The sequence below is a fragment of the Leptosomus discolor genome, chromosome 6 (genome assembly GCF_034619465.1).
Source record: "Leptosomus discolor isolate bLepDis1 chromosome 6, bLepDis1.hap2, whole genome shotgun sequence".
Classification (NCBI taxonomy): domain Eukaryota; kingdom Metazoa; phylum Chordata; class Aves; order Leptosomiformes; family Leptosomidae; genus Leptosomus; species Leptosomus discolor.
In genome coordinates, this window is record NC_141396.1 from 31,363,087 (window position 1) to 31,383,719 (window position 20,633).

The window sequence follows — 20,633 nt, forward strand, 5'->3', positions numbered from 1 at the left end:
CAGTCCAAAATATATTCAGTGTAGGACAGATACACATGCCTATCATCAGTGCAATTTTAAAGAATTACATGACTCATCGAGTCTTCAATTAGGAACCTATTTTAAGCCTCACTGTCATTAACTGAGACTAATTTTTCTAAGCAAAACAGCAGACTTCTACAAATGGTCAAGAAACACTGCAGGATGGGGTTGGTCAATCAGAAGCAACATACAGTGAGACAAGCCCACACACATTAAAAATACGGCATAACCAGGCCAGACTTGACCTTTTGCTAGAACAAAGCTATTGGTTTCTTACAGCTGTTACTGATTTCTTATCAGGCCTAAGTCTGCTACAGTCTCTAGCGATCAGATGTAGTAGAATGACAAATCCAGCCCAATTTCTCCACCTTATAGAAAAGCTCTGCCTCCTACTCAGGAGGGAAAAACAAGGTCTCTTTATAGTTCTGTAAGGAAAGATCTGTAACATTCAGTTTCTGGGCTTGAAGATCACCATGACAACATAAAGGCAGATTTTTGAGGAGTAAGGGTTAAGGAATTACTAATCTAAATATCAACACAGAACTGGATAGAAAAATTTGACTGACTGTTTAATTAACAAAGCCCATTACTTGGGAGATTTATTGAGAGGGACCAGACTAAGCAGTAGAAATGTGCTGTAGTAAACACTCTTGCCTTAGGGATTAGTGACGGCACCTGCACAAAAGGTCTTTATCATTGCAAAAGTTCCAAAAGTTACTAACTGTTGAAGATTTTTTTTCTGTTACTGTTTTTCTGTAATTACATAAAGAATTGAAATTCTACAAGCTTCGAGAGTGTTTAGAGTCTCTTTTGTGTCCTCCAGGAAAAAAGGATTACAGCTATTTCTCTATCTGATTGCATGGTTTACATGCACTGAATTTTTATCATGAAATCCACTGAAGCAGAGCTAAGGGGAAGGGGTTCCTTATTTACATCTGCATTAATATAATATCTGATCAAACTATGCTTTTCTGCTTATTAAAAAATACCTTTAATAACAACATGAAGTGTAAACATTTAGATATAATCTAGACCTCTTCTTTTCCATTATAGTACATGCATTAGGACTATTTAAAACAAATAATATCTGTATTATGTTCATAAAACACTAAGGATACACAATTCCTATTTAAGTGCAAATGTTGTGTTATTACTTATTCAGAAAACCATTTCATTTGGTTGAAAATTAGAACTGAAAGATTGTTTAATTAGGTACTTTTGATATTTATGAAAAAGAAGCAAATTGCCTATTGATATTTTAAATTCTATAAAAACTTCCCATATATAAATAAAATTCACCCGCTCTGAACCAAAGTTTGATCTTAGCAACATTCAGGAAAAGTTAAAATGTTGCTCTTATTTCATGCAGTTATGCTGGTTTCCCACAGGCATTCATAAGCTGGTATGATCAGAATCTGTTTCTGTTCCCATAAGGAAAATAGAAATGATGGCTGTGCATGAAATGGCATGCTTACCGAATTGCTATGATACTTACATATAGAAAAGTGAAATGCATTTGAAAAGGAACTAGTGCTCATATACTCTTAAATAAATTTAAAGATAGTAATTCTTGAGTATTAAGTATGATGCTAGATTTTTTTTTTTTCTCCTTTAAACACTCCAGTATTTGGTTGATTCATGCAAAATCCTCCCTGAATGATAGCTTTCCTTCCATCTATGACCCAGAAAAACAATTGGAGTTTGAATGAACTTTGTTCTTGTATGGACTGCTGATAGAAATTCCAGGTGTTTGGAAGCAGCAAAAAGTGTAAGAGTTTCAATCTGATCTCACGCACTAATCTCTTTGATCAGAATTACTGCTACCAGATAAAGGGTACCTAATTAGCAGTTTATAGAAGTCAATTAAAAAAAAGTAATTATTGAGGGCTCTAGGCAGGGCTGCAACAGAGCCAGCCTTCCATTGCAGAGACTAGTGTTTTACCACCAGAAAATTTTGCTTCAATCAATGCTAAGGACACCTAATGGAGATCGTTGAGGGCTAACATCAACTGTTTCTATGGAAACAACAAACAGTTTAATTTAGTTGCATTTAATGATCAGAGCATAAGTTAGTAAGGGAAGTGACATTGCACTTGGTGCAATTCAAACAGAAAACAGAAATGTTTAGGAGCCTTTGGTATAGGTTTGCCATATCCTGACTAACACAGCTTAAAAGCAAAAGCATTGTAATGTTGAAACAAAAAGATCCCATTCTAAGCATGAGCAAGGTCTCAATTGCTGCGGGCACAAATTAATAATTATTGCCAGAGAATGCATATAATTCATATGGAAATGCTAAATGACATTATCAATAGGTTGTCATCTAACATCTATTAATTATGCTGTGTTTTCATTCACACCTAATACAATGTTTGTTCATTTCTGTTGTTCTTTCAACTGCTTTGTCAGGTTTATTCTAATTCAGATAACTTAAAGGTCAGTAAAAATTAAAGGTAATAGGGGAAAGCTTTTTGACCAAATTTTCTTTTGTGGAAAGAAAAGTTCTCCTTCTTTCAATAATCAGTTGAAGCAGTTATTGTTTTAAAACAGAATAAAGTACTGTGTAAAACAGGCACATAATTATTTTAGTTTTAAAACCTTTTATTTCAGATAAAGCATGCTGCTATGTACAGAAAAAATTGTGGGTCAAAGCAAGAGCAATACAGAATGGGCAACGTATTCCTTAACACTTAGATATTCCTTAACACTTACAAGATGCTTTCAAAAACTTCAGTGCACAAGCAGTACTACAGATTCTTCGCGCTCATAAATCATGTCTAGCAAAATGTAATTTCCTCACAGGTCCTGAGCAACCACAGCTATCTCTACCTTTCATATAGTGACAAATTCAGGTTTCCAACAGAAAACTTACAGCAATGGTTTCAGCAAATGACTTCTACCAGTATAATATGTTGAAGAAATATAACTTGACATTGCTAATATCTTTTTTCAAATGGCATCATTCAATTATGCAAACTATGTTGTACATTTAGCAGAGTCTAGGCCAGGCTCAGTCTGTCTTTCTCCTACTTAATTATCTTTACAGCAGTAAAACTCAGTAAAAGTCTCATTCTTCTTCCTCCTAAAGAAACACTGTCAATAACTTCCCTCTCATTTTCTCCTAGGATTAAAGTCAAGAGAGTACAATAGTGATGTTTTCCTGTATACTGAAGTTACATTTGATATAGTAAAGGACAAAAGCTAATCTACTTTATAATGAAGAACACGAACTGGGTTGTATCATTATTTTCACTCTTGGTGACAGTGAATGGATTACAGGCTAACAACTGAAATCTACAGAAGACAGGCACTCAGAGAAAGGCCCTGGCAGTAAGTCTTTCCTGGGTGCCTGACACTCTTAGGCAATAACTCAGGACAGCAGTTAATTTTTTTACTGTAATTCTCTGTCTCTTGTATTTGTCTGCTAAATGTGGGCTTTTAACTTTTAACGTTAAGGATTTGCGCTGATAGGCCGTGATGCCAGTTGCGCAATTTGGCAAAGCGTGGGCTGTTACGTTCCGTTTCAAACCTTTCCCTGTGGCATGAAGAAAGAGAGAGAGAGAGAGAGAGAGAGAGAGAGAGAGAGAGAGAGAGAGAGAGAGAGAAAGACAGAGACACAGAGACACACATAGAGAAGAAAGAAAGGAGGGAGAAAGAAAGGGGTTAGGGACCATGGCTACCACTCCTCTGCCCTATAACTAGGGCAAAGGCAATTTATTTGGATTTTTTCCTTAGCTTTCAAATCAGTGCAAAGAATGCTGGGTGATCCTTTTTGGACCACTCATGAAAGGCTTTGCAGTTGTTCGTTTCTGAGAAGTAACTTGATACAACTTCATGTTCTTTGACTTGTGCTTGGTATTACAGGGCTGCTTTTGCTAGAAATGCAGTGTGATGCCATTGTTGTCCCGCCAGCAGATTCTCTCAGCTCCTCCCTCCCTCCCCACCAACTGAGCAGTCAGTGAAAGTTAACTCCATACAAGAGCAAAACTGATGCAAATATTTTCCATTCTGCAATACCTAGGTCAGCCTATATATACCCTGCTGTCCTTCCTGTATGGACTATCAGCCACAGGTTTCAGCAGTACTTTTCTATGGCTTTTCTCAGCAAAAGTGAGTACAAGTGTTGACGTTTGCATAAATATTTCTGGTCATTTGTGTCAAAAAGCAGAATAACATAGGATTTTCAAAGCACAGTCCTGTGAAGTATTGTCTACCTCGTGCAAACCCCTAGCTACCTTTGACTGCAGGCTGGAGTACTCAAGCAAGTTGTAAGCAATGTTCAGCATCTCTCTGGATTTAATGTCTTCTAGGTGTTCTATAGTTTAAATTCAGTTTTTGTAAATAAAAAGGGGAAGGAGAGCATGTAGGATGACAGCACAGTCAAGAAGGAGTATATCGAACAGAATGGAAAATAAAATGTTCTTGTTATTTGCAAAATGTACTTGATTCATTACAAACAAGGTAATTTTCCTCTCATTATTTACACCCAAAATGCAAGACAATTATGTTAATGCAGCGGAACCCGAGAGTGAAACCAGCCCAACAGAAATGACCAGACTGGGCTGGGTTTACTCCTCAGGCTGAAGAAAGCACAAAACAATAAACAGAGTAAACGCCAACAAATTCACTGATATTTCTAAATCTTCTGTTCCTAATAACAGTGTCATGCAAGTAACACTCCTAAAGGAGTCTTGATGTACGACTTCTCGAACTATCTTTATGTTTTTAAGTAATTAAGACAAAAAGTATTCCTAGCTGAAATGCTGAAACTTCATGGTGGCATTTTTTCAAGTTACATGGGAGCATACGGTGGGTCTTACATGAAATTTAAGAATTCCCTTACTGCTTTACAGATATACACCTCCATTCAAGGAAAAGGTATTTAGGAACATCTGTTTGGCTTGAAATGGATACCATCTTTCTGGAAAATATCCTGTAACAATCATCACAACAGCAATGTAAAGTTTTCATAGCCAGTTATAATCTTATGTGTGCCTTCAAAATAGCAGTAGCATAAGCAAAGGACAGTCATGCAATGCGCTCATTAATATTGACTGGAAGGAGTATTCTGCCACCTAAAAATTCTCAAGCCTTATGGGTTCTGTTCAGAGCACGTGTCATGAAGTTAGAAGTGACTATTTTTACATAAAACAGTTCTGCCAAAAATAAGCTACATATTTAGGGTGTTTTTTGGTTTGGTTGGTTGGTTGTTTTTTTCCCCTCAAGTGTTTGGAAGAAACCCGATCACCATTTCATGCAGTTCTTGCTGACTACACTGAAGAGCTGACACAAAGAGACAAGGGAAAGCACAAGAGAGAGATCGCCCACAGCACACCCCAAAACCAAAACTCCCTGCACTGTGAAATCTCTGGCAGTTTAACTTTTAGAACATGGAGGACCTTCCAGAATGCCAGCACAGCATGGGATTAATGCAACACTGAATCTGGCAAGACTCAAGTTCCACAATTCCATGGAAATCTTTTGCTTTGGGAGCCCAGGAAACCTTCCAGGTGATCCCAAATTGTGAGCATGGAGAAAGGTGTGGTTGTACAGGCTGTCTGGAGTAGATACTGAAGAGGAGTATTATTGTGCTGGAAGAACAGAGTTAAAGTATGGGTTCTGTGTATCGGACATAGGTCATGCCATCATTTACAAAATCTAAAGTGGGAGGGCCCTTGCCAAATGATTAAACAAAAGAGGTCAAATAGGCCCAAAAGAGTGGTATGTGATTGATGCTTGCATAACCAGGGCTGTTGCTACCAAATCTGCAGTGGAGTACATGCACATTTGAGGTGGGTACCAAGCCACCAAGATGGGGTAAGTACTCTCAGGTGGGAAGGAGACCCCATTTTGTTCCTTACTCCAGAGCTTGTGCCTGTTGCACTGTAGCTGCATAACTACCTAATATATATTCCCTTCTGCCTCTACTACCAACGACTGCCCTTCAACCTTTTTAGGTAGTACAGCTATGCCTAAATATACTCATAACTATCCTAGGTTACAGTGTAAGATGTGCCCCCAAAAAAGTATTCTATTACCATCTTCAGGAGCTGTTGAGACCAGGTGGGGCGGTGCTCCCTGCCTCCCCTCTCTGGACTATCTTCTGTTAATGGGCACAACAATGCCTTATCGCCTGACCCATCGATAACTCGCTCCTGGACTGTCTCCTGTTAATGGCCCGTCAAGGAGCTGCCTCACGACTCGCCATCCCATTGTGAGATACTCCGCCCGGGGGAAAGGAGCCAAGCATTCCATGCTAAATAAAAACTGAGATCTCAAACACCCTAGCAGCCTTCTTCCACTGGATTCCCAGAGGAGTTTTTTTTCCCCCCACTGGAGTTCCAGAGGACAAGAGCTACTTATCTACCACTGGACCTTCGGAGGAAGACCAGACCCTTTTACAAGATCGCTGCTTCAACAGAACTACATCCATCACTTCAGGAGGACTGCAGCCAGCATCTTATTGGACTGCTACTGCCACCCTAACAGGGTGTCAGGTTGTATTCCTGACTCTGTCAGTGTAAATCAGTGGGTTGTTTTTTTTTTTCCTGCCTTGTGTTTTATATATATATATATATATATATATATATATATATGTATATTAGTAAAGAATTGTTATTCCTATTCCCCATATCTTTGCCTGAAGGCCCGTTAATTTCAAAATTATAATAATTTGGAGGGAAGGGGGTTGCATTTTCCATTTCAAGGGAGGCTCCTGCCTTCCTCAGCAGACACCTGTCTTTCAAACCAAGACAATAACCATAATTGTCCTTGTGAAAAAAAGGATAACACATGTGATACCGCAAAACTGCAGCAAATGCGCAAAGTGCAGTGGATGTAGTCATGTACATAAGTTACACTGAACAGAACGTGCAATTTACACACGTTGATGTGTTACTAGATAATTATTTTCAATGTAGCTGATACCATGTTAAGTTTCCAATATTTAGTATTTTCCAAAGCCACAGAATACAGCTAGAAAGATTATTTCTTTAAAACAACATATTACTTTCAGATGTGTTCAGGGGGACTGTTAAGTTCAGCACAACGCTTTAAATCCCATCGTAATAAGGATTTGGATGTGTGCTATTACGTCAAAACAGATAATGCACAATACATTTAATAAGAGTTAGGCTTGCACATTTGAGGGAAGAAATAAATCCCTGCGGGATGTAATGTCAAGCCTGCTGTTCAGGCACTTAGCCATGAATCTTGGTGAACCGCAATGGAAGGTTTATAGTGAACATAAGCTGAAAGTCTACTTGTATTTTCACAGGGAAGATAACAGACATCTTTCTCACTGATTCAACATTTGTAACTTGCACTGGGATCAAAAGCTCAGAACATTTATAGAAGCCAGTTAACAAAAAAAAATGAAAAGAAAAAGAAGAGAAAGTGGATTGAGTATCCAAGACATCACAAACCCAGCCAGCAGCTTCGAGTAGCTAACATGATATAGGGATTTGAAGTATGCAAACAGAAAATCAGGCTTGCATGCAGGATGCTCCAATTCAGCCGCAGATTTTAAGCTCAACATAAGAATCTCTAATAAACCTATTTCCTGGCTATACGGGAAGACATAAGATGATGATAAATCTTTAAGTCCTTATTATATCTCTGAACATATCCACTTTTTCAGTGTTTTTGATAGACCGTATGAAACAAATACATTTATCCACTAGCAAAAGCAGTCCTGTGCTTCCATACTCTACAAATTTTGGTTGTATTTATTCCAAACAAAACAGAAGCAAATGATTATTGATATGGATGGAAACAACTCCTTTCCTGGATCATTTCAGGAGAATCAAATATCAATCAAGGGTCATCCAAATAAATTGCTCACAGATTTCAGTGCTATCACAACATTATACATTTTCATCCAGTTACACAATCAAGTAGTTACACAGGGCTTGGTCTTAGGAGCTCATGGCATTCATACATCCAGTAAAGTACTTGAAAATTGTGTGTGCAGAGACCTTTCGGGTTTGAACACACACTTCAGGAATTTTGCAGTGCCTTTCCTAAAAACATGCAAATTTGTTAATCTTTTCATTCAAATGCCTCTCACTGATAGAACTTTCATTTTAGTGATTTTTTAAGTAGATGTATTAGAATATTTTAAGACAGAAAGATAATAATATACATTCAATATTAATGCTGTTTTAAAACATTCTTTGGTCATCAATAAGGAAAAAGCCATATTTTTCACAGGGAGTTGCCTACCTTGACCTCCTCAGGGCTTCCTCATCTGGATCTTGCACTGCAGGCAAAAAAATGTTTCAGTTAAAAAAAGAAAGAACAAAAAAAAGGAATTTGCTTTATGATGAAGTTATAAGTTCCTTAGAAATGTATCAAAAGCCTGTCTAAAGGTGCACTCATGCTGACTTTGCAGAAGTGGATTTTGTAAGAACAGCATGAACAGGAGCAGTTCCCTAGAGCTGGGAAAAAGGCTGCTAGTAGGAAAGTAGCTGTTACAACCACTTTCTTGTTCATTTATTAGCAATTTTTCACAGCTGTAGGCAATGCTTCTACAGAGAGGGCCTGCTGTTTTGTAGGAAAGCATGAGAGGCAGCAGCAGATTCCCCCTGATGTGGGAAAGGTCCCGAACGTCCTTCTCTCTAGCTCAGAAACAAGCTCTGAGTTTAGTGACAGGGGGTCAGAAAAACATTTCCATAGGCAACAAGCAATAAAGTTGAAGCTCCCATGACATTCATAGCAGATCTAAGTTTAGGTAACAGCGCTGACAGAACCACAGGTTCAAAACCAATGGTGATCCATGATTTTTTTGGCCTCTGGAAGTCACTTCCATAAGACTGTTCCAAGAGATACAAGTTGTTTATCTTTTTTTCTAATGAATGGACAGCTTTGTATGTCTAGGCTGCTGGAAAATGAAAGACTACACTGCAGAGATTTGATTTGTAAGTAAGAGCTGTGGGGTCCCAAATGCTCTTTTACTGTATAGTCTGTTATACTTTCATGGGGAGACCCCTGGCAGATCAAAGAATTTTCTTCATAAAGCGTAAGGTGAGATTGAACACTTGGATTTCCCAGCTCCTTCAAATTACATCCAGGGTTCTCTGATCTTAGCCTCACTGACAATGACTACAAGCTGGACATGAGTCTTCCTCGAGTATCAGTTGCTAATGTTGCAGTAAGAAAATAAAGACACGAATCTAAAGTCAGGATGAGGGGGATGTTTTGTTATTCGACTTACTGTACTCAGTTCCAGTCATCTGGGCCAGGATGCGGAAAGACTTAGACTGCAGATTGGCAGAACGGCGACTCCAGTCTTCGGTTTCATCTTCAGGCTTGTTCTGAGTTTTAAGCACAGCCTGATACACCGGAGAGGCACTGTCTATGTGTGGATCTTTAATAGGAAGGGTACTGCAATTCAGAAAGTGACATGTTGTGAAACAGCACAGGGTAGCTTTCATCCCAACCTCTCTCTGGTCTTACAGCTTCTCATCCAGAATAACAGCAATCCAAAATATGGCTTTGAAAAAAATACACAGATCAATTTTATGTGAATTAAGAATGTTATGGCTCATTCTGTCTTTGAAATGGCCTGTTATCATTCAAATCTGCATATACAAACCAGAGTGAGAATGCTTGGAAAGGTCTGTTCATGATTCCTCAGCCAATGCCACAAGCTTACGGTGGTTAGAATAATGTGTGGTGATAAAGGAGAGTATGCCAGGTGAAAATATTTATTTCTCTGAGAATTCTTGTCCCATATTATTTCTTATAAAAACATCTTCATGTTGATACTGCTTTATGTATCATACTATGGTTTTGGGCCAGTGTATTATAAGGTTGCAATTAGAAATAAAAACCATATTTCATTATAAAAATAACATGATAGGCTTTTATAGCTTTTTCTAGAGATTATTATTGTTTGCCAAACTCTGAATTAAACTTTCAGCTGCCATAACTCTAGATTCATTGTCTACTAAACGTGTGAAGCATAAGAAGTCTAGACTTCTACTCAAGACTTGCATACTTATTTTGTATCTGAAATCTTTAACAGCAGAAGGTATCTCAGAGTCTTATGACATTTCTAATCACCTTGCAAAGTGATAAATCAAGGAAGAAACTTCCAATTTTGCACACCTAAAGTCAAAGCTATGAAGCTCTGTATGTAGCCCAAGTGAGGTAACCCCTCTGATTTACGATGCAAGCTAGAAACAGACTTAGTAACTTAATAGCTTTTTTTTTTTTCCCCTGCAAAAATAACTTCTGCATAGCATACGTTTAAAATTAAATATACACTGAGGGGTTGATGTGTGCTTGGAGTAACTTGGCTCCATGGCTTCTCTACAAGGTCTATTTTTGAAGCAAGTGATTTATTGTAACAGCTTTAACATGGTATTCCATATAGAGCTTTGCAAGCCATGCTTGACTTCATGAAAATTGAGGAATGGCTCTGTTAAAAGTTTAGGGCCATTTGGGCCGACTAAGTCACTGCTATGAAGTTCTGGGAGCAGTCACCTGCTACGAAAGTGGCTTTCTTGGTTCAGGCTCAAAGCTAGTGCTCTCTAAGATACCATTGTGGAGAGAAAATCTACTAAGAAGTTGGGTTTGTGATTTGAAAGCCTGGGAGGAATTATGAAAAAGCCAAGATGAGTGTCTGATGTCCTACATACAGCAATAACATACACTGTAATAAAAATATATATTACCAGGTAGTGCCTTAAATACCAGTATTTTCCAGCTGACACACTCATCTTCTTCCGCACTGTATAATATATGCTGTTTTAATGGACTCGCACCTAACAATAGCATGGGATATGTTCAAGTAAGACTGCAAGGGGCTCAGAAACATGATATGTGCTTATATATGCTATGGCCCCAAAAGCACCCTATTTCTTTAGGATTATCTTTTTATTAAAGGAGCATTTATATTCCTCATAACCCTCAGTAGATGCAAATTTCTCACTTTCTTAAGGACCCAGCAGAGTACAAAAGCTAGTTATTTTTCTTTTATATGTTTCAGCACAATCACCTACATGATGGAGCATGGCTTACAAAAAAACCTGACTTTTAAGTTTAAGCTCTGCCACAAAACATAAAAGTTACATCAAAAACTCTCTCAGTATGACAGATGCCCTGTTGGAGGAAGCGTCATTTTCCAGCTCCTTTCTTAGCTCATGTTTCCTAAACAACTATCTTTACAATTTCTAAACACTATCAGGTACGGAAGGCATAATGTGGACTTGTTTATCTTGGGAAGGGTGTGCCATCAGTGGCTTTCACTAGAGTTGCTCCCGTGTGCACAAATGGACAAATTAGCGCCATATCCTTCTTCAGATGGAAGATGGGAGAGAGAACAGTAGTCCTCCTCTTGCGGCCCTTTGTACATGGCAGAAGGGCTTGCTGAGGCAGGGAGTAAGGGAGGCAGCGAGTTCTACCTCCTGCCAACTTCATGCAGAAATAGTCTTTATATGGAGCAGAGATACTCAGTAATACCAAAAGTAAGTCAGCAACCCCTGCGTGACCGTTCTGCTGCCATTTCTTACTCTTGGCTATGCTGAAAAGTTCTGTCACTGTAAAGGGTCCAGTTCAAATTCCCCAACAGGTGGCCCAGTTTTCAAGTTCCCAGAGGCACTTCAGACCGATGCCTCAGCACTGACTGAACACACAGTACCTTGCCCTGCATTACTGTCAGAGGTGACTCCTCATTTTGGCCAACAGTTAACTTTATATCCCCAGACTTACTTTTTAATCCTGCTGAAGCTTAAAAAACTGCTGTGGGTGATAGCCAATTTCACAGCTGCAGACTGTTGTAGAGTGGATAATAAACCACTGGATAGATAGACCTGCTGATTTCAACCATGGACTACTGTGGCATCAGCAGTGTGGAAGTCATTGTCAGTTCAAGTTCCTTTGTTTAAATCCTCTAGCTGAAATGCTTAGTTCTTATATTATGAGCAATATGCAAAAAAGCAGTTTAAAAGTGTATGTATAGATATGCCATTAGCTCAAAGGTAGTTAAAAATGCTAGAAGCAGGACCACACGTTCCACATAGCAATGTGTGGCATTAATATGGCATATTAATATCCTTACGGTAGACGATTAAGGCAGGAAATGGAGCTTGGTGGATTAACCTTCCCTAGCAGAGTGAAACACGCTCATATAAATTGAACTAAATTAATGCAATACATTGGAATATTTCCAACTCTGTCTTTAATGCAACAGGCCTTTTTCTTTTTTTTTTTAAATCATAATTATATTGTAGTTGAGTAACTAAGACATATGAGCCAATCAGCATGGAAGTGTAAAATAGAGCGCATTGCTGATTATGAGCATTTCATAAACATAGATGTGACAGCTGATTCTTACAGACAGCCTAAAGATGCACATAACCATGTTAATACCTCTGTTATACCTCTTCTTAATTTAATTCTTTTCCATCTGGGTGTGTATGTGCAGAAATATCATTCATCTTTAAGCATATTACTTTAAATTGATGTTACTGGAAAAAAATTCTTTCCAAGTGGGTTAGAGCTTTTGAGGGTTTTTCGTATTATAGCCTAAGGTGTTTCAGTAGTATTCAATAAAAACTTGTCCCCTTTTTGATACAAGTCACACATAAATAACATTTAAAAAAGCTTTAAAGACAGTCAAACTTCTTTGAAGAAGTAGCTACATGATTTTTTTTTTTTTCTTGGAGTTCATTATAAACTATGGTTTACCATGTGAATCACTCCCTGGAGTTATTATTCGTATTTAACTTAAGTAGATAATACGTAAAAACTTAGGAACACTGCAGCGTTCTACCCCTGATGCAGATATACAACGAAATATGGTGACTTTGGATATTAGACTGATTCCAACTATTAAAAAAAAGCTCTAAGAGGTAAAAGAAAAAAAACCAACCCAACAAACAAACCATGCAGATTGGTAAATTAATTATCCAGCCAAGTTGACTTATTGTAGAGGTTACACGAGACTTTAGTTTGTACAATCATATTACTGATTCCGTTACCAGAATGGTTAGATCTTAACCCTGATAAAGGTCTTGGATTTATGTCTGCTTATATGACTTCTGAATTTGTTTAAAACTGCATAATGGAATTTAGAAGAGGTTTGACAGAAATGTAGTTGAAATGTACTGACCACATGGTTTTACTGCAACTAACTCTTGGTTCTTGGTATAGCAAAATTAGTTAAAACATAGCAACATAGAGTGAGTGAGAAAAGATACAAAGTGAGGGCATTCAAATTTTTCTGCCTTTAAGTTCCAGCAGAATAACTGCAGTATGAGTGATTTATATGCTTTCCTTTATGTTTTCCATGGTGATCCAGTATGTGTGGGTTATTTTTTAAGTGATATAAGCCTGATTCTGATGCCACTGACATTACTGATTTCAAATGGTCAAACTAGAAAATGAATTCTTAAGCCTGTCTATTCTTCATCGCTGATAAAAGAAGGAGTGTTTCCAGCTATTGTCTGCCAAAAAGAACAGAAGCCCTTTAGCTCTGCAGTCTGAGTATGCTTACCATCTTACACACACTTCTAATGTAAAATGAAAAGCCCAAAGAAGACCAAATTATAGGCAGAGAATCAAGACAAAATGAATCAGTACACAATTTGGTCTGCTTTTATATGATGAACTTCTCATATAAATATTTCTTCATCTTATCGCAGACTTGACCAAGTAAGCAAACGAAAGAACATCCTCAGTTTCCACTGCAAGTTAAAGTTCAGACTATCACACAGGTCAAAGCAACACCTTAAGGAAAATGAGTTACAGGTTTAATCAAAAGAATATCAGTCAATGGGTAGGGCATTGTTATATCAGCACAAACGGTGCCTTTATATCTAGCCTAAAAATGCTGTGTAAATTGTAATAAAACAATCTACTAAGAAAATTGTTTAGTCACAAAGTGTTATGAGTTTAAAAAAAAAAGTTACAAAACAGGCTAGTGCTCACAGCACAGTAGATTTAGAGTCCTCTGCACCTGATTGCACATAAGAATAGAAACATTAGTTCCTTCTGGGGCCAGGTGAACACAGGCTTAGGAGTCACATTCCAAAATGAAGGAAAAGCTTAAACAGTAGTTTATATAGGGGATCTTGCAGAAAAACTTTTTTTGCAATGTTACAGGGGAGAACACAGACATGGAGTTATCTGCAAAGAACAATGTTCCGCCAGAAGTGTCTGATACAAAAGGATTAATGGAAATAATAATCTCATTTCAAAAACACCCATGGGATAGGTGGATTCCATGTTCAAAATGAGAAAAACTAGAACAGAGCTTTTGTTAGTGGCATTTAACACAGCTATTGCTGCTACTGGTGCAGCGACTCAACAGTCCATGAAAAGCTTTTTTATTTTTTATCTACATATCCTTTCATTTGGCTCTTTTCAAGATACCTGTATATACTCATATAATTCATCACAACCTTATGATCTATGAGTTGAGCCTCTCTAATTATTCAGATCCTTTACTTCACAATTCTACATGTTAACACAAATCCCCAACCCCCTGGGAAAGTGTGCTGATCTTCCAGTTCTAGTTGCACTCTTCGGACTCCTCCCACCCTATCTGGGATTTTCTAGAAAGGAAATTCTCCTCTCCCCACAACACAGTGTGTTTTGGTCTCTTCCACAGGTGGGAAAAGATGATGTTTTCCAGTCCAGCAGAGCCACTCCTGTGATTGGAACTGCACTTGAGAGATTCTTTATAAAATGAAAAGGATCCATATGCTCGGCAGTGAAACTTTATAATCATCACATCATTTAAAACAGGTAAAATTTTTAAGCATTATTATTTGCATTATATAATGTTACAGCATTTAGTAGAAAATGCCAATACATCATGAAATGTCTCACATAATCCGTGGCTGTAAAGAACACGGATAGAACGAAGTTCTTTTATTGTATGTTGTTACTTGGAAATATGACTCTACTTACACATGTGGAGATTCACTGAGTCATGGTCAAAACCAACTAAAGCTATTGTTTGGGATCCATCACTAGGGAGAGTTGTGATGAACAACTGAATAATATTGGTGCAAAAAATTAGTGGGGAAAAAAAAGAATTTAAAAAAAGATAAAAGAAATGGCCAGTAAAGGTGAGCACAAGCAAATACATAAAACATCTACATTTTGAATAAGCCTGCAGCTAATGCACTGAAGAGAAACTATGTTAAAGTGTGCTGCTGTATCTATACTTTGATGTCACATGAAAAGAAGGTAAGTTACCTCTTGGGGAGAAAGATGCCCAATAAGAGAGAAATCTGGCTACATTCATCGCACATGTAATTTCAGTTAAGTCATAACAATTGCGAATAAGTTTATCAGATACGATCACCAGAAACATGCATTGGAAAAGCAGGATTGTTAAAGATCAGTGGATTTTGCCATAGTCCAAAGGATGTGCATAAGACACATGTATAGTGTGTGAACTAGGGATAGGGATAATACAGCACAACATTCTGAAGAATAAAACAGTAGCCAGTACTGAATAAATACCTTGTGTTCTTCACGTAGCCATAAAAATTCCACCCCCCTTTCCTGTTCTAAGTTATGCACGTAATACAGTGGTTATGACGGAGCACAGGCATCATAAATGAAAAGCCATTCAATATCACATACAGAGCACTAGATACATTTTTGTGGGGTTTACCAGTTCTAGGAAAAATACCAAAAAAGAAATGTTACATTTTCTAACTATCCTTCTTTTTAACTTCAAAACGATGAAGTGCTTTCAAACACTATCTAGGATTGGTTGATTTGTACTTTTCACACGTAAGATACTCCAGAAAAAAAGAGTCCAGGAAGAGCTGCCGTGTCATGCGCGTAGGGACTGTTAGACGCACCATGCAGAGAAACAGCATTCCGCACAAGGAAATAACCTTACCTAGCAAATTCTCCACCCTGGGCTTGTGCCTGGCCTGCAATGGCATCCATGATAGCATCCTGGGAATACATGCTGATCGGGGTGTTATACTGGGCGTGAATTATAGTAGCCTTGCCGCCTAGGCCTTTCACCTCAATGGGTTTGTGTGTAGACAGGGCAGAGTCCTTCAGGGCATTGGGGTTGAAACGCTCTGTGAGCTCCTTGCTGGGTTATGCAAGAGTGAGGTTCAACAGGGGAGGGAGGGGAAGAAAGCAGAAAGGCGTGACAGTTAAGTGAGAGAAAAAGCACCACCAGAGGAGTGTGCATGTCTGGTCATGGCATCTCACCACAAAAGCTTCTAGTCAGAGAGTAAGAGACCACACAAGTAACAAGTAACAGTTAAAAGCTGGCTGCACTAAGGGATGACATTTTTGTGTTGGCTCACAGATGTACAAAGAGAAAAAAATGTGCAGCAGTTGTCATTGTATAAAATAATCATGACAAATCCCTAATTATTTATGTGATACTTACCCATATTAAAATTCTATTCTTACATGCATATATACATATAAGTGTATACAAACACACACACACACACACACGTATATATGCATGCCCGTGGATGTACATACATACTGCAGAGAATTCCCAGTTTATTCACTGCATCCATTCATTCTTTCAGAAGGGTCTCACAAAGTGCTAGGAAGTGCAATGGGGTGAACAGATGTCAGGTCCTCTATTATTTAGAAAGTTCCAGTACTTTTGTCTGGATTATTAATCATAGTGAAATTCAGTACTTGCACCTTTTAATCTTCAAAGCTTTCCCCACAAAGACTAAATTAATGCTGCCAAAAACCTCTGTACAGCCAGCCGTAAGTGTTGCCATTGCATCATACATGCTCAGTCTCAGATCAAAACACCCTACACTGCAATCAACGGGACCACTGCCGTTGGAAGAGTAGCCACCATATTTTCCAGTGGCTCCATTTATGAGGAAGGGTTTTTACTTGAGAAGTTGAGCCGGGAGCAAGTTAACTGAGGCTGCCATTGCAACAGAATGAGTCAGTTTAATGCCAGACTGCTAAAGAGCACCCAGCTCCCTTGTAGCACCTAGTTGTACATTGCCCTAGCCCTCGGGTTAGGACTGAGTATTGCCTGGAGTTTCAATGAGCAAGCTAAACCTCAGCTGTCAGTCACTGAAGTAGCTGCTCTTCTCTTGCCAAAGGGAGATCAGATGGATCTCTAGTCTGCTGTTCCTGTCCTGCCAGCAGCAGGAGGATGCCAGCAGTGTAGATTCCGTATGCTCACCGACCTGGACAAAACTGAGAATGTCTGTGTTTGAGTGTTAAATTCAAACCCTCAACCCGGCATGGAGGAAAAAAAGGAAAATCAAGTCAAGCTGGACGTCATCTGACAATCTTCCAGAGATTATCAAAGGTGATGTGCCACCTCTGAACCCAGCCAGGGGAATCCACTATGTTTTCAGCCTTTTGTTTGGTGGGGTGCCCTGACTGAAGATGGACAATCAGAGAGATACAGTCACACATCATTCAAAACGCTTTCTATAACATTAACAGCCCCATGCTCAAGGAACAGAGACAGAAACATGCACATGCTGTATTACAGCCATAGTCTTTAATTGCACACATGATAAAGGAGGGAACCAGTAAGCTGCGTTACACATTCAAAAAGTGAAAATCCTCTTTTTACAAAGACATTTCCACATTAAAATGTGTCACCATTAACTACTCATCAACTGTGACGATACTATTGTTATACTGACATCATCTGTTGAAGGGTGATGTGCAGATGTGCAGGTTGTTATACTCATGCACATGCCTTACTTTAACAATGGTATCTCTTTTCTTCGTAATACTCTAAACGATCACGTGATAATTAGGAATACACAGGTCCTCGAGATCTTGAATTTAGTGTTCTTTTTCCCCCATACTGTTAGAACTATTGAAGAGATTCTAAACCCAAGATCTGAGAAGACTGTGTGAATGACAGGGTTAAATATGCCACTTTTAAAGAATAAAGTTCAAAGCAACTGGTTTCCACAATCAACTGCAAAAATAAAAGCTAGTAACCTTAGAACAGCCTAAACGTCCCCAACGGGAGCAGCAGTAGCTATTTTGGCTTCACTGGTGGCATTTGAACAGTTTCAGTGACGTCTTTCGAGAGGTTTTAATCACATTACCCATACCAAGGCAAAACTTACACTGAAGTTAACAGGATTCCTATAAAAATAACAGAAAAGGGTACAGATTTCTAGCTGCAGAGTTTTATTTATAACTCTGGAAGTAAAGAGAAGATATTAGTGCTTGTAAGGGGTGCTGTGCTCTAAGACTAAGGGCAGAGGTAAGACCCCAGAGACAGCTGGAGCACCTCTGTAAAATGAATGGGATTTTTCTACCAAGCTGAGAATGGATCAGGAAAAATAAATCCCAAAGCAAGTAAGATTAAAAATACTCCTATAATGTGACTTCTGCTTTCCAAGACAATTGTAAAAGAATCATTATCAATGTAAACTGTCTAGAGTTTCATCACTCCAAAGGAGTTGTTTGCATATCACACCCACACCTCATTAAAATCAACATAGAATGCCAGATCAGTGTAAATTATATGCACTAAATATTATTTCAACTTTCTGTATTCTACTACACTTTACCTTCTCTTGTCAGTTTAAATTTGATGTTTAACTAATACAATTATTTATTTTATGCTGACATAGAATGCCAGATCAGTGTAAATTATATGCACTAAATATTATTTCAACTTTCTGTATTCTACTACTCTTTACCTTCTCTTGTCAGTTTAAATTTGATGTTTAACTAATATAATTATTTATTTTATGCTGTATTTAACCCCATCTCTCCAGCAATTTCTGGACAACATTCAGTTCAGAGACAGAAAGTGGGAATTTAGAGACAATCCTTTGCCCTTAGAAAATTAAAGATCAAAGCTGAGGACTCTGTGAACTTTCCTAAATAAAGCACATCAGTGACATTTTCAAATCAAGAGCTGCTTCTTGTTTGGGCAATATGTTTACTAAGGTAAATCACTTTTTAGATCTTTTCCATGTCAGTATCTCAGACCAACCTAAATAGGAATTTTAGTGGAGTGGGACTTTGGAAATTAATTTAATGATGAGGCTAAAAATACACCAATAATAATACACTGAAAAAGGCTCAGATAAGGCTCCTGAAATCCTGAAGGCATGAAGACTACTTAAAGAGTTAGGAGGAATTAAACCCAGACTTTAGAGACAAAAAAATCTGAAAGCACTTGCAAGAGCTGAGCAAGCCCAGATGCCAACTCCATTTGCAGCATTAAAACATCACCAAGAAATGCTGAACACGTAGTGTGCTTAGAAGGCAGCACCTCTGGACACCAGTGGCAGGCCATGACGCTTGCCATACCAGTAAGATTTTTTAAAAAGTACTTCCACTTGCAAGCAGACACAGCAGGAGCACAAGGGAACATGCCACCCCAATAAACAAATCTTCACACATACAGCGTAATGCAAATACTTGGCGCTATATAGAAGTGATACTAACTTGGCAGCAGTGTTGGTTATGACCTAAAAGAAGAGAAAGAAAACAAACAACATCAAAACCAACCCAACAGAAAAAGTCAATAGTTTTTAGAGTGCAAAGGGCAAAAGGTATTTACAAAAGCTTATTAAAGCTTTTTTTCAGACTGTCTACAAACGAACAAAAGTAAATGTATGCCTGAAAACCCCAGCATGATTAAGAAAGGAAAAAATGTAGGGATTAGAGTTGATCCACTAGGACTTAGTAGGGTACCATGGCATTTTGGCTGACCCTTGAACATAATTTTATTGCTGTGCATCCCTAAAAGTACTATTATCAAAGTGTATGGGGGGAGGGAGTAGAGGGAAGAAAGAAGCATTCGCAGGGTAGATTCTCATCTGAAAATAGCAAATGAGTGGTAGGGATTATATTCTTCCCTCAGATACTAAATATTCAGGGATGAAGTCTGCTTTCCTTGGTCCACTCTGAGCTGGTATTGCAAGACTGATTTTTCGGTCTTTTGCATGCTGGAGAATATCCAGGAATATATTGGTAGATGTTTTAAATCTAAACCTAAGGAAAATGCCTTCGTATTTAACAATTGGCCTAAATCTGACTGTACCTACATTATGCCTACTATGGTGTAAGCCAATTAATTTCAGAATAGTCATTCCTAATTTATTCCATGGGAAATGAAGTAAGTCCATGCATTATGTGGGGGTTTTGGTATCCATATAAAGATATTTTATTCCATCTGGTATGTACACGGTATGAAAAAACATGTTCATTCTACATCCTGCGTCACTGCATAAACAAGAAGTGGCAGTGGCCTGCACAGTAATCCCAAAGAAATACAACACAAAACTCAGCGTAGGCCTTACATGGGCCAAAGCTGGGAGAGATGAATAGATAGTGTACTCAGACTGTAATATTATATTATTTCCTAATAACTCTTTTCTGTTGGTTGCACGAATAGCATAAATGGGCTATGACATTTATTTTAACTTCGCTCTGTCAAAGCTTAGAATACCCACATTTTGCTCTTATATTCTTAAGTGAGGAGTAATTCATCATATCTTGCACAAAATGAAAAAGGAAGAGAGTCCAGGATCAGTGAATACCCATTTCTTATTTAGCTGCACAGAGCGCTGTTGACAGAACTGGGTACTGAACCTTCCAACTTGCTGCTGGAACACTGGGATTGATACAAAATCCTGGGCAGCAATGTT

General features: G+C 38.3%; 1 protein-coding gene across 4 annotated transcripts in view; it reads right to left on the reverse strand.

Annotated features, from left to right (window-relative positions):
- The window catches only part of LDB3 (LIM domain binding 3), a 120,000-nt gene that overhangs the window by 37,611 nt on the left and 61,756 nt on the right, over positions 1–20,633 (reverse strand). For 3 of the 4 annotated variants that reach the window (XM_086466407.1, XM_086466406.1, XM_086466405.1), the window contains exons 5-6: positions 9,236–9,405; positions 8,245–8,281 (exon numbers count right to left, since the gene is read on the reverse strand). In XM_086466407.1, the coding sequence (XP_086322533.1) occupies positions 8,245–8,281; positions 9,236–9,405 (207 nt within the window). Of the gene's footprint in view, positions 1–3,459; positions 3,557–8,244; positions 8,282–9,235; positions 9,406–15,889; positions 16,094–19,428; positions 19,452–20,633 lie in introns of those variants that run through there. The other variant, XM_086466408.1, reaches the window with a different exon arrangement.